General features: G+C 47.7%; 1 protein-coding gene across 1 annotated transcript in view; it reads right to left on the reverse strand.

Annotated features, from left to right (window-relative positions):
* Positions 1 to 4633: 4633 nt before the first annotated feature.
* Positions 4634 to 13329, reverse strand: part of LOC119401662 (uncharacterized) — a 70017-nt gene continuing 61321 nt past the window's right edge. Inside the window, exons 3-4 of the mRNA XM_049417508.1 lie at positions 9862 to 10227; positions 4634 to 6601 (exon numbers count right to left, since the gene is read on the reverse strand). Of these exons, the coding sequence (XP_049273465.1) occupies positions 6403 to 6601; positions 9862 to 10227 (565 nt within the window). The 3' untranslated portion in view covers positions 4634 to 6402. The remainder of the gene's footprint in view (positions 6602 to 9861; positions 10228 to 13329) is intronic.

Below are 13329 nucleotides of genomic sequence, written 5' to 3' on the forward strand. Positions count from 1 at the left end.
AAGAGGAAGAAGACTTCTCTTTGGCGCGAGCGCGCGCTCAATATTCTACAGTTGGCTATGCAATATGTGGTTTTGTCTGCGTTAATATCATCATCAAGGCGCTCGAAGAACAAGAGGAAGCGAAATCGCTTCCCCTGAATGCGCAAACAGTCCGGTTATGGCTGTTTTAGAATATGAGCAACGTGCGGACATATGTGGAAATCGCTTCCTTGTGCGAGATTTGGCGCGAGCGCGCGCTCAATGTGCTACAGTTGGCTATGCTATATGTGGTTTTGTCTGCGTTAATATAATAATCAAGGCACTCGAAGAACAAGAGGAAGAAGACTTCTCTTTTACGCGAGCGCGCGCTCAATATGCTACAGTATATGCAATATGTGGTTTTGCCTGCGTTACGCCAAGCTACGAAGACAGCATACGATCACAGCCTACAACAGCCCGCGGCCCCTAAAGTGCTCCGCATTTAAAAGAGAACTTCGCGAAACTCGCGTTCTGATGCGGATCGGGACAGAGCTGCGCAATAGCTACGCACTATTTCTTCTGATAAAGACTTATCGGCCACGTTCGTGAGCATAAGCGTGCGCAGGGTTCCCCTTCAGGGGGGGCGAAGGTTCGTCGCAGCGCCCCCCTCCCTATTATGTCAAAGTATGCGGCTGCCTTTGCGCCCCTCTTCTCGCCCCCCCCCCCCTACAATGCATAGGGCTGACTTTGCGCCCCCCCCTCCTCGCCCCCTTGCCCCCCCCCCCCCCCCTGCGCACGCCTATGTTCGTGAGAACGAAAGTCTGAATTAGAAAGAGAGCGAAGTCTTCTGAATCAATCGTTATTTACGAGAGAGGTACAAGGAAGTCGTATGTGAGAGTCACGTGTAGTTGGTAACGTGTAATTATGATAGTTCAGAGTGAGTTAAAGCACAGTGACAAAACAGTTGAAGTCGTGCTAAGGGCGCTTACTGTAGCGGTTAACGTACCACTGCAGACACTTCTAAAATTAAAACTGTCATGCGTTTATAATTCGAGCCTTATTGTACTTGCCTCTCTGGTCATGGAGGTCATTTTACAGATGATCAGGAACTCGCCCGTTGCACGGTTGAAGCGAGGGAGCCGTACCGAGTTGGTATGCGGCTTGCCTCATATGAATATAATGGCACACTCATTGTTCAATTGAATCATGCTTGTTAATGGAAAGTGGAACCCGTACACCATTCCATAATTTCATACCCTCTGCAGACTGGCTCAGTTGCTGCGATTCCCTTCATCCCATGGCTGACTTGACGAACTTTCAACGAGCCCTTGATTGTGTTTATTTATTGTTTCTTTTTTTAGGCATTTAGAAGGTACATTTCGCTTTCTGAGCAATAATAAGCTATATGACCGCACCCACAAAGCCTGCGGTTGCCAGGTTCGACTTGAGGTTGCATTATAACCAGAAGGATGATTACCCAACTGTCACTGAGTATCGAAGGTGGGGAATATAATCGGTCGAAAAATTGTGGTTGCATTGTATTCCGATGAATTTCGAGCATCTGCTCATGAGCGCACACACGTGCGCTGCTAACGGTGGTTTTACCTGCTTTCTCGTCGCTCTTTTTTGTAATAAGTTTCATATCGAAGTCAGCGCTCGTCCTGTCAGTTATTTTCGTCGGTCCTCGTTCTTCGGCGCTGTACCATTCTTCCACCACGCCTTAAAAGCTCGCCCAAGCTTCCGTGCTTCTAATGCACAAATGTTTTTCGATGGAAATAACTTATCGACTGGCTCCTTCGCCACCATTCCGTTCCCGATCACGGTTGTCCGGCGCCATTCAATGCGTTTCTCGGAGGCCTCTCAGCAACACTTCTTGATATTTTTTTTTTCTTCGCCTCTTCCCGCACGCCCGTCACGTTGAAAGCTCGAGCCACGTCTGCGATAGAGGCATCAAGATTCATCCCAGAAGGTCCTGGCAAACTTGATGGCGCTGCCTGTGCAGAAGCGCAGTCACGCATGCTGTTTATATATGTATAGTGTTCGCTTATACTTGTGGTCCTCGTCCTCTCTCTCTCTCTCTCTCGTCCCTGCATAGACGCGATCCCTTCCCTATGACCGCGTGATGCACCGAAAACTTGCGTAACTTGTGATTTGACTGTCATTTCTTCACGGTAGCCTCCACGGCGAAAACAGCGGCAGACTCGGCGTTATAAACCTGCCAGTGGCATCAAATCGGCTTTGTGACGAGGGATAAACGTGTTGTGCATGAACTTTTCAGTTTAAGTAAATAAATAAATAAATAAATAAATAAATAAATAAATAAATAAATAAATAAATAAATAACGACGGCACTTATTTTTTACGTCATTTACTGTTATGTGAACGCCGCCAACGCTCCTAGTTATTTTGTATAGTGAGTCTAGCAATACAAAGGCTTCATCGACGTAAACGTGCAGCCTGCGTGCGTCCGCACTCTTGAGCCTTTGCTCGGCTGCTGGCCCGAAAGTCACGGGTTCGATCCCTGCCGCGGCGGTCGCATTTCAATGGAGGTGAAATGCTATCTTGGTTTTGGCCATCCTGGCTTTGGCATATGCTGGTTTTCGCGCGTATAATCCCGGATATTACTATTATTTTCGTGCCTTTCCATGCGGTATGCGGATTCGCTCTGTGGTTTACGGTGTGTAGCATGACAGGAAGAAAAAAAAAATCTATACGCAGCCAGTGCACATCGTTTGCGGATTTGCAAAGCCACGCACTATGTTATAGTGTTATAGTACCGTCGTCAGCAAGCTTAACTCAAACGCTCTGTAGCGTGACCTGGACTGGTTTGACTGATGCCAGCCGCGAAGCCCTGGGCTCTGTTGCCGAGATAATACCTCAGTATGCCTGGATGGTATGTCGGCATGCATTGGTAACATCTCGGCAACAGAAACCAAAGCTACGCGGCGCTGACGTCAATCAAACCGTTTCAGGACACGCTGCGGAGCGTACGAGTTAGGCTCGCTGACGCCTGTACATGTGATCAACGCAGTTTCACGTTCAGTTCATCAATATAAGTTTCAGTTTATTAGTATAAGTTCAATGTACAATAATTAATTACAGATAGTATACAGATCAGGGTCCCAAAGTCGAACAACTGCAGCGGGACCTTTGTGCGAATGCTCGCCGCAGTTTGCGCTCGCAGCCTAACGTTGCCAATAGCGCAAGTACCAGCGAGCACACAGGCCGCAGGTTCCTTGGAACCTGCGGCCTGTAAAATTGCAATCATTTTTCGTAAACATATCATACCAAATTTAGTGCGCGCGTTGGAGTACGCGCTATCAAAGCGCATCTATGATGACAAGGTCCTCGCTGACCGCACGTCTTGCGATGGCAAGGCTTTCATGGTTTTCCTAACCGTGTTGTATAGTTTTCGGGGTTTCATCGCTCCATAGGAAGGAGATAATGTCTAATGAAGAGAAAGTAGGAGAGATCAGCCTGGAAAGATAATTGAGTTTTACCAAAGGGACGCTAAAGAGAAATATATTTCTAATTGTAATTGTAAACTACTCCACTGCAATGTAAGAAGAATAGAATAACTTACCGTGAGAAGGAGCCTTGACGTCCCCCCCCCCCCCCAAAAAAAAAGGAGAAAAAAAAGAAAGCAAGAAAGATGTCTACGCCTGGGCCTTAATTCCATGGTTCACGTACAGGAAGCTTTTGTGCGAAACCTTTCGGGCCAATGCATGCAATAACACTGGCAAAATGTATTTTAACGCTCTTTTTGATGAAAGTGGCATTCGGCGATATATGTTTCACGGCAGCTGTGAAGAAAAAAATCACAGCATATCCACGGAGTGAATGATGATGAGTGGGCGAAGCTGCGGAGGTTCATCGGTAAACCGTGAATCTTCCGTGAATTCTGCCCAGTACATCATCACCGACGTGAGATCGGGCGTGTTTATACTAAAGGTTCGATGAGTTATGACGACTTGCAGCGCACTTTAATTTTACATGTACGCTGTGAATTTTCATTGTTTAGAAAACCATTGCTTAGAAAACATCTGGCGTCTTTCGTTAAGCAGCTGGCGTCTTTTCGTTTTGCTTTAGAAACATCTGGCGTTCTTCCGTTTTGCTTTTACAAAACATCTGGCGTCTTTCGTTGGTTTATTTTAATCAATCAACGGCGTTTTGAACAAAATTTTTTATTGTTGAATCACGCACAGGAGAAATCTCACCAGGCACTACCTTGGAGGTAAAGAATGGCTGCTAATGGGAATGAGAGACAGAAGAAGTCGGCTTTTAGCTAACGCTGCGAATTTTTTATTGTTCAACAACGCACAGGAGAAATCTCCCACCGGCACCACCTTGCAGGTCAAAGCGTAAGACTGGTTACATACTACGCTACGAGGGACGAACGGGTGCCGCTATAAGGAGCTTCGCCCCTAAAAAATGATATACTATATTTCGTCACAGGCAGTGCGTATACTGCACTTCTGCGCACGGCTGTCTCACCACAGCCCCCTCTCGTATACAAAACAACGCGTCAAACAGGCAAGCAAACGTAGCAGTTTCAATTCGCGGCATCCATGCGTGCCTTTAAATGATGATAATCACACGCCAAGCAAAAGCGTAACCGCGTCTTGCGGAGGCACCAAGTGTATGATCCTGCAATAAATCACGCCAACGGAACGTCTTCTCAAGAACACGTGTGGATTTTATTTCGCTTCAACTTTCGCGAGTAGACACGCAATATAAACTACAAACAAAACATTTTAACATAACGCACAAAGAACCAGCTGTGGCGAAGTTCACATTTGCCTTTTCATTTAGCGCCACGAAAGCCGAGATGCTTCCTGCTCTCAACTCTGGCGTAGTAGCGCGCGCATCAAAGCAGGGGTGACACGTAAACGAAGGAAAAAAAAGAAGAAAAAAAGCACCAGGCAGCAATGGAATGCGGTTGGGCGTATAATAAAGTCGAAGAAGTTGAATGGATGTGTCGACGGGGCTTCCCCGCGAATGTTGAACTGTTGACAACTGAGTCAGACGGCGCGACAAAGAAAAAAAGAAGAAGAAAAGAAAAACACTTAAAGCGAATTACAGCAGCCGCGCAGTCTAGAACGGCGTATGCAGAAAAAAAAAATTGCTACCGGTTTTCCCCTCGCATCTCGCGAAAGTAATATACAGAAAGCAACGAAGTATATCGCAGTATTATGAAGAGACTGAAAAAACTACAGTGTCGGCAATTACCGTAACGTGTCCGTCAGTGTATACATGACAGTCAGAAGGAAGTCAATTAAAAAGTACAATAAACGCATCGTAATTATAACACCGTATAACGGGACTGCTAGACAAAGGTTCGATGAGCCGTGCAAATGCGCCTCGTGTCCGGAAATTGTTAACGTGCGTATGTATGCCTGTGACGGCATATAGCGCACTCGACTGGCATATGCTGTAGGAAAGGTATCGCACTCGTACGCTGGTCGTTACGGCAGCAAGCCATTTTGCGGTAGCCGGGTACGAGAAGGGCGATGCGCTATTGCGACAGATCACGCTCTAACGTCATGAGCAGCTGTCCGTACAGTGGTAGACGAAAGTAGGTTGATTCATGAAGCGTTTTTACTCAACAAATAGACATATTTTCGTCACGCTGCAGGCAATAGATAATGTCAAATGCTTCGCGACTTTTTTGTTTCTCGTCGAGTATCAATATTACGCTCGAAACAGTACCTCTAGCTGTGTTAAGCCTTCGTTTTTCTTTTTTACATCTCCGGATACGCTAGAGCGGCACGCTTTCAGGTCATCGCACGGCCGAACGAATTCTAAATCTCTGCAGAAAAATGCTCACAGGACCTTATTTATATTCTAGCAGCTACGAGCAAGTCGAGAATTGTAAAACGCTTGGCGTGCGAGAGTTGAGTGCCGCGATGCTGCAACGAGAGCTGGAAGAAAGTACATCGTCTTATGCAAGTAGCCCCCCCCCCCCCTCCAAGTGCCCGGTCGAACAGAACGCAGTTGTTTTCACTACATCTCGTGCATCGCGACCGACCGTCGCGACAGGTAGGGTTTAAGAGGGATGGCCAATCTTCAGCTGTGTCTTATAAAAGCAATACTAAGACTTATAAAACATTAAACGTTCTAGCTTGGCTCTCTCCAGAGTCTGTTCGGAACGCCAGGCTTCAAAGCCATTGTCACCCAACCTTGCATCACGCTCACATCCGTAGAAAAAAAAATATTAACGTAAAAAACAAGAAGAGCATTATGCCGGCCGCACTCGGTGTCCGGTATTCACAGAAAATGATTGTCTCGAATTCCGCAGCGCAGGATTCGACGTAAAATGGCGACGCACTTCAGGGCGTCGTCACGCGCTCAGCTGCAAGACAGACCATGGTAGACACGCGCCGTCCGTGCGGCACCGGTTGTGACCAACGCAGTAGATTGAAGGGAGATGGTGGCTGTTGCGTCTTAGGTCCTGCCGGGGCCTCGACGCAGCTGCGTCGCCTTCCTGTCTGCCTTCCCCACGTAACAGGAGCAAGCTACCGGCAGGCGGAAGGTGTCCATGTGGATGCCCTCCTGGCGCGTCCACACCACCAGCCGGTGCAGGTTGTACTTTTGCACGCACCGAGACGACTGTACCAGGTTGCTGCAGCTGCCGCCAGGTTCCCTGCGTTCGAAAGCGGGGCTGTCGTCAAACGGGGAATCCTGCTGGCTGCATAAAGCTGACATGGCAAGCACATGCACGGCAGCCGTCCATTGCCATGAACTGTTATAAAGGGCAATCTGACCTTCACGCACGCTGGGCGCTTCTATAGGTTCGTTACCACTGTACTACATATCGACAAACGGGTATGTAGCTTGTCGAAAGATGTTGCTTTAATGCCTTTCCTGACCAGCTTTGCTCGCGGCGGCTGCATTTTCGATGGAGGCGAAAATGTTTGAGGCCCGTGTACTTAGATTTAGGTGCACGTTAAAGAACCCCAGGTGGTCTAAATTTCCGGAGCCCTTCACTACGGCGTCTCTCATAATCATATCTTGGTTTTGGGACGTTAAACCCCAGATATTATTATGACCAGCTTTGCTGTTGATCATCGACAGGCTGGGTGCTCACCATATGACGCGTTACTGGCAAAAAAAAAAAAGGTATTGCTCATATCTGATGTTGCATTGGGATCACATTGAGATTGATGCCGTGAAATATCTGATGTAGGTGCCACGCGCTGAAATTAAGCGTATATTTATTAAGTTAGATCCATGTGGCTTTGAAAGTAAACGTTTGATTGACAGTTCGGGACGTCAGTTACGCGGGGACAAGGGTGCGTCCCCCACCCCATCCTCCCAAAGCCTTAACATCCCCAATAACACGCTGAATCAATTCTAGACGTGCAGTATACTGTAAAATTCTAGAATAAACATGGAGTAAATAAACTTCAAATTTTATTCACAATAATGATTTATTTTGTAACCCTCAAAACACAGCTCGGCTTCCACTGCGCCTGGATGGGTAAGTAAAAAAAAAAATCGCTAGAGCGTTTCTCACTTTCTTTTTCGTATAGTGACAGACCACGTAACAACGCCGTTGCAAATCAGGAAAATGCCTTCCCCTCCCTCTTTTTCTTTCTCTATCTTCCTCTAAAAAAAAGAGAAAAAAAAAAGCGTTCACGCCGCCTCACCCTTGAGTTGCAGCAGCTGGCTTTATCGCCCAACAATAAATGCCATCATTTTTACTGCCCCCCTCCCTCCATTTATTTGGGAAGTAGAAGGAAAGTTAGTTTTATTCCTTAGACAGACTGACTTGTGTGAACGACAGCAACGACGGAATAAACATTTCGATTTGAAACTCAGGAAAATGCAAGAATTACTCAAGAAATAGTTAAGAAGGTGGTTTGTGAATTTTTAAATTCATCGTTGTTGCCTTTTTTTATTTACAGTGGAAGTAAAAAAATGTCCACTATTCGGGTGACCCAGCTCAATGAATGGATTTGAGTTTTATGTCGCGAGCGATTCTATAAAATTCTGTTATAATGTAAAAAACATGGCTGATCCCTCCGTCATAGGAATCGGTATAACACGAAAGTGAAACGTGTCTTCACAGAAGTAGTGCTTATTGTGTAGTAATATATGAGAGCTTGTACAATGTCTATTTGTGTTTGGCAGCTATAGCACCGTTTGACGTGGATGCACCCATGTTGACAGCATGTCTCTATCGCGACGACTAACGCCCATGATCATGATTAAACCGTTGTGGTAGCTGACGGTGTGAACATATATTTGGACACAGCGAATCGTGAATCCCGCGTAAGGATGATATCAACAAGCTCATAATCAACACTGGTACCCGGTATGGACTTCTTCAAAGCGCCGTCAATTGTGAAGAAAAACGGCACGGCGTGCGCTTTCTAGCAATGGGTAGCGGACGCCTGTGCTCATGCATACATAACACACACTGCGCTTCAGCAACACGGGAGGTAGAGGTTCGTAGCCTGAGCCGCAAACGCGTGCGTCCCGCTGGCCTCTGTCTCTCAGGCGCTGCTTTCGCTCCACCAAGGCAAGACATTCGCCCGTCGAAATCGCGTCCTTTCTGCAACGCATATTGCAGCAGTTTTGTTAATTGATGCTCGGACCATTGAAGCAGTCGGCGGCGGAGAAATCCCGTTGGTTCACGTGGAAGCTGCACTACTCCGATGAGCCGACGCACGCTAACACGAAGCCAAAGGCAAAGAACGTAACTGCGTCAAGGGTGCCTCGGCGACGCCAGCGCGGCCAGTCTACCTCTCTGGTACCGAGACGCTTTAACCATGACCCCCGATATCGCGTGCAATCTCGGAGTAAGCGCTAGTAAGTGTCAATCGTGAAGCATTACTTCTTTTCACATCTCACAAACGGCGGCACCGCCCCGCTCCGCCCGCCCCGAAAGAGAATGTGTGAAAGATATAAGGCGCGTTCGCGCCGTATCTAGCATCTCCCGAATTACCTTAGTCGGTAGGGCGTCGGGCGCTTGCCGTCGCGGCCGCAACGGCGTGAGTTTGATTCCCAGCGGGGTATCTTTTAGTTTTTTTCGTTCTCACCCGTTGGCGTCCATTTGATCAACGTCATATCCGTGACGGATGTACTTGGTGGACCCCGGCATAAAACACTTTCGTGTTAAAAAAAGAACGCATATAGATACGCGTGAACCACGAGTGAGACAACTTCAAAGGTCGACCTCTTCGGCGCCAGAATAATCAACTGCGTGGCCTTTTCCATCAAGGTCATGCTGTAGCACACGTTCCCTCTTTGTTTTAAAATTCTTACTTTAGTGACGCGAGCCTTATCAATATGCTAAGTAAACCGTCATGAAAACGGCTCGGCATTAGCACATAATTTAAAGACATCAGGACGACGACCACAGGCGTGCGCACGAGGGGGGTGGGGTGCTTCCCACCCAATCACCTAAAGGAGGAGGTGCGAAGTCTGCCCATACGGTTACTCAGTTTACGCAGGTTACGCAGGTTTTTGAAGGTCAAAAACCTGCGTGGCCGAAGGTCCCTGATGTTGCATTCCAAGAACTGTTTGCTTCCCATCTTTACTTCAGGAAAGCCAAGGACCAAAGGCAGGCCACTGTGAGAAGCACGTAGTCGCTTCATTTCCATTATTTTTTTTTTCATCCATTGTGAAGCGTGTTGTCGTTTGGACACGACACTTCCCGAATGGGGAACCCTGCGCAGGCCTATGACGACGACCTTCGAGGATAGAAAGGCGCATTCCGTCGTTGTCTCACGAAACTGAAGTGCCGCTCTTTAGCTCCAAACACACCATATCGCAAAACCTGTAAAGAACTAGAAAGTGTCCCAGCGTACCAAGGTGGCTGGTATACCAACAGGCGCTGACTCGTCACGAAGATGGCGGAACGCGATTTCGACCCAAGTAGTATAAGGATGTACTCACATGCACTCTTCGGTGCGCACCATCTGCTGGAAGGCTCCCCGACCATGAGGGCTGTGCATGTTGACCACCACCTTCCAGAGGCCTTGGACGGTACGCGCACGCAGTGGTCGAGCGTGCGTCACGCGAGACGCGCATGCGAACAGGCTGCCGTCGTCACTCAGCGACGGCAACTCGGCGACTGTGCCGTTTACACCGCTTCCGGACGCTTGCTCGCCGTTGTTGTCGCGTGCGGCCGGGGATTCCTTGAGAGGCACGAAGCCGTCGACAAACAGCGCGGCCGCCGCTCTGCCATCTCCCTCGGGCGTCTCCGGCAACAGCCTGTGCATCGTGTTTTGCTCCAGGTCCACGGACAAATGCAGAGCCGCCCTGCGTGAACGGAATTTACATCATCAGCGAAAAGATTGAAATGTGGACGCGCAGAAAACGAGGACGCGTCATGATCGTACGAGGTTGAAACGGCGCTGAAAATGTTTGGATGCTCCCCCATCACGAGCAGGCTGAGTAGCTGCAACATCCGCACACAGTGGCTCACTTTGTATCACTCGCGCTTCATTTTGCGCAGACAAAGCATCCCTTGTAGGATGTGGATTATGATAAGGAAAAAGGATAACCGCGCTCAATTCTACAGCAGTGCAGGCGTCTGTTAGCCGGCAGTCGTGCGTGTCGTACTCTTCTGTGTGCTTCGTAACTTAAAGGACACAGAATAAGAACGGATACTTCATTAAACGGACACTAAAGAGCAAAACGATTTTTCTCATATTAGTAAAGTACTCTTTCACGATACGAAAAACACCAAGCTTGCTGCGAGAAGACGCTTAGCAAGCGAGAAAACGCGCAAAAACAAAATGTGGGTAGCGACGCCACCTTGAAGTTTCCGCACCAGTCGCCGTGACGTCACATGTTTTGACGGCGCCTACTAGGGACTACGTAGTTCCTAATCGGTAAAAATGAAGTACATTATCCTCTGAGGGGCCCATAGACTTAACATACCAAGTTTGGGGTAATTTTGTTGAACCAATGGCGCAAAAATACAATAAATACACTTCGAAATCCGTGACGTCATGCGGGAGATTTCAGCGCGAAACATGGTTGTCGCCACACCACACGAGCGCGTGTGGTGCGGCGACAACCATGTTTAAGAAAACCCGGTAAATCTCAGAGCGAAAGCTTCGCTAAGTATCCCCCACCCCCTCACACATACAATAAATTTCACAACGACCAGTTGGCTCGAACAAGGTCGGCATGTGACGCTAGATTCAGACGTCGGAAGACAAGAAAAAAGTTATTGTATTACTCAAACCATGCAAGCGGCCAACACCACAGTAGGGGGTGTTCTTCTGAACATTCCACCACTGACGAATTCAAGTCACCGTACTTCTTATGATGAGGTTCATTTCCAGCACCTTTACGGCAATACAAAAAAGAAGAAAAAAATGAGGCTGAATTCGACGTAAGTCTCCAGAATAGAACCCGGAGTCGCAATTCCCGACTGCCGCAGCGTGCCCTCATGGTAACAGCAGTGTATTAGAGCCAATTATGCTTACACAAAAGACAAATAATTCTTTGTATTCTCAGGTGTAGCTGCGAAAGTAGACACCGTGAACCTCGTTTCAACCGGTTGAACGAGCACGTCGTCGACAACCCCTTCAAGCGAATCTCTTGCCCCAAATTACCACGGCCACTCTGTTTATTCTGCCAGTGTATATTCGAGATTACAGTAGACTTACAACTGACTACAAGCTCGCCGTCAACACCTTTGGCTAGACGACGCCGGCTGTTTATAAACGAAGATAACCTTAAGCCTATATATACTGCAGGGCATCGAAAATGTCTGCATTGTTCGATAGGCGTCTAGGAGAGTTCACAGCACCTGTAGACCAGCAAGGTATGCCAGTCGTCCCTCCATATTATTATTATTATTATTAAATGCGAAGCATTTCTTAGCGAACCTCTGGCACTTTGAGCGTTTCTATACGTATCTATCTATCTATCTATCTAGCCGCCTACGTTTAGGTGCTCTCATGATGGCCTCCTTAACTTGGTGTAGACCAAAATTTGCATGGGAGGGTAAGAGGAGTTGACGAATATGACTGCCGGGTCATGACATGAATAACGTTAAAATCTTGCTGCGTACGTCGTCAAACCCTTTCCACTAGACACGTGTGGCACATACCCGTTTACCACGGGCCGCGGTGTACGGGTATGCGCCACAGGTGATTGACAGTTTATATCTACCCAGGAACGGCGAGAACAGACATTGATAACTTAAATGCAAGAGCGTTAAGGAAAACCAACGTCGGCAGCGTTGACTCAACGAATGGAAAGAATGAAAATTAGGATCCCGGCAGGAATCGAACCCAAGCATTCTGCGTGGCAATCGGGTATTCTACCACTGAGTCACGCCAGGTCTATAAACTGGTTTGAAAAAACAGCCTACGCAGGCGAAATGTCGGTGCAACGTCAATTGCGGTTGTGGTGCTGGCTATCTAATTTTACGAAAAAGCAATAAACACTCCATGATACTCCTACGATGTGTACTACTACGATACAGGCGTCATATGAGATTAACGTCTGTAGTTCCAGTGTTGGCTCCGCTTTTATAGCAGTCTAATAAACAATACGTTTGTATTCCTATGATTCAGCATGCTATATTGAAGCATTGCTCGACCCCGGAGGAATACTGTAACGAAAGTTATATATGATATCCACATCACCGCACCGTAAAGTCACTTCGTCCACCAGAACGACGCAGTGTCCTCTTAGTTTCTTACGAGGTTGCGCGATGGCCTCATGCTGACCGAGGATGATGCCAGATTGATTGACAGCCGCTTTGTAGACTAGGCTACGTAGGCCACATACGCCCAGGTAGTCTACGAATACGACAAACACCATCCAATGATGTTGGTCTACGTAGCACTATCCAGGCCTACCAGCCTCGACGGCCTATACCTCACCAACGCGACGAGTGGCTTCAGCTTCTGACATGTCGCCGGCTCTGTCGACAGACAATGTCTTGACGAAATGACCGAGGCATCCACGAATTCCAACAGCTCTACTATACGACATACTTCACTACACATGGACCCCTCGTCACCACGATCACGACCGGATCCTATAATAAGTTATGACCAGCTGCTGGTACTCACTGATCACGGTGATGATGTCCTTGTTCAAGAGCAGTCAAGAACTTCTTGCACACATGCACACGGGTTCGTGAAATGTGCGTGCGTTCTCGGGACACGTATAAGCACTACATATCAGCTTACCGCTTCTGGTGTTGGCAATGCCAACATTGCCATTGGCAGCATTACCCAACCGTAAACAACTGGTTATATAACACATATGCGGCTCTTCAACATATACATGCGTGCGTATAAAATATATACAAATCTTTAGCGTCATTTTGTAACGTGTCGCTCAGTAAAAAAAGTTACGCCGCAGTCACCTACCCGCCGCATGCTTCGCATA

This window comes from Rhipicephalus sanguineus, chromosome 1 (genome assembly GCF_013339695.2).
Source record: "Rhipicephalus sanguineus isolate Rsan-2018 chromosome 1, BIME_Rsan_1.4, whole genome shotgun sequence".
In the NCBI taxonomy this organism is placed as follows: Eukaryota; Metazoa; Arthropoda; class Arachnida; order Ixodida; family Ixodidae; genus Rhipicephalus; species Rhipicephalus sanguineus.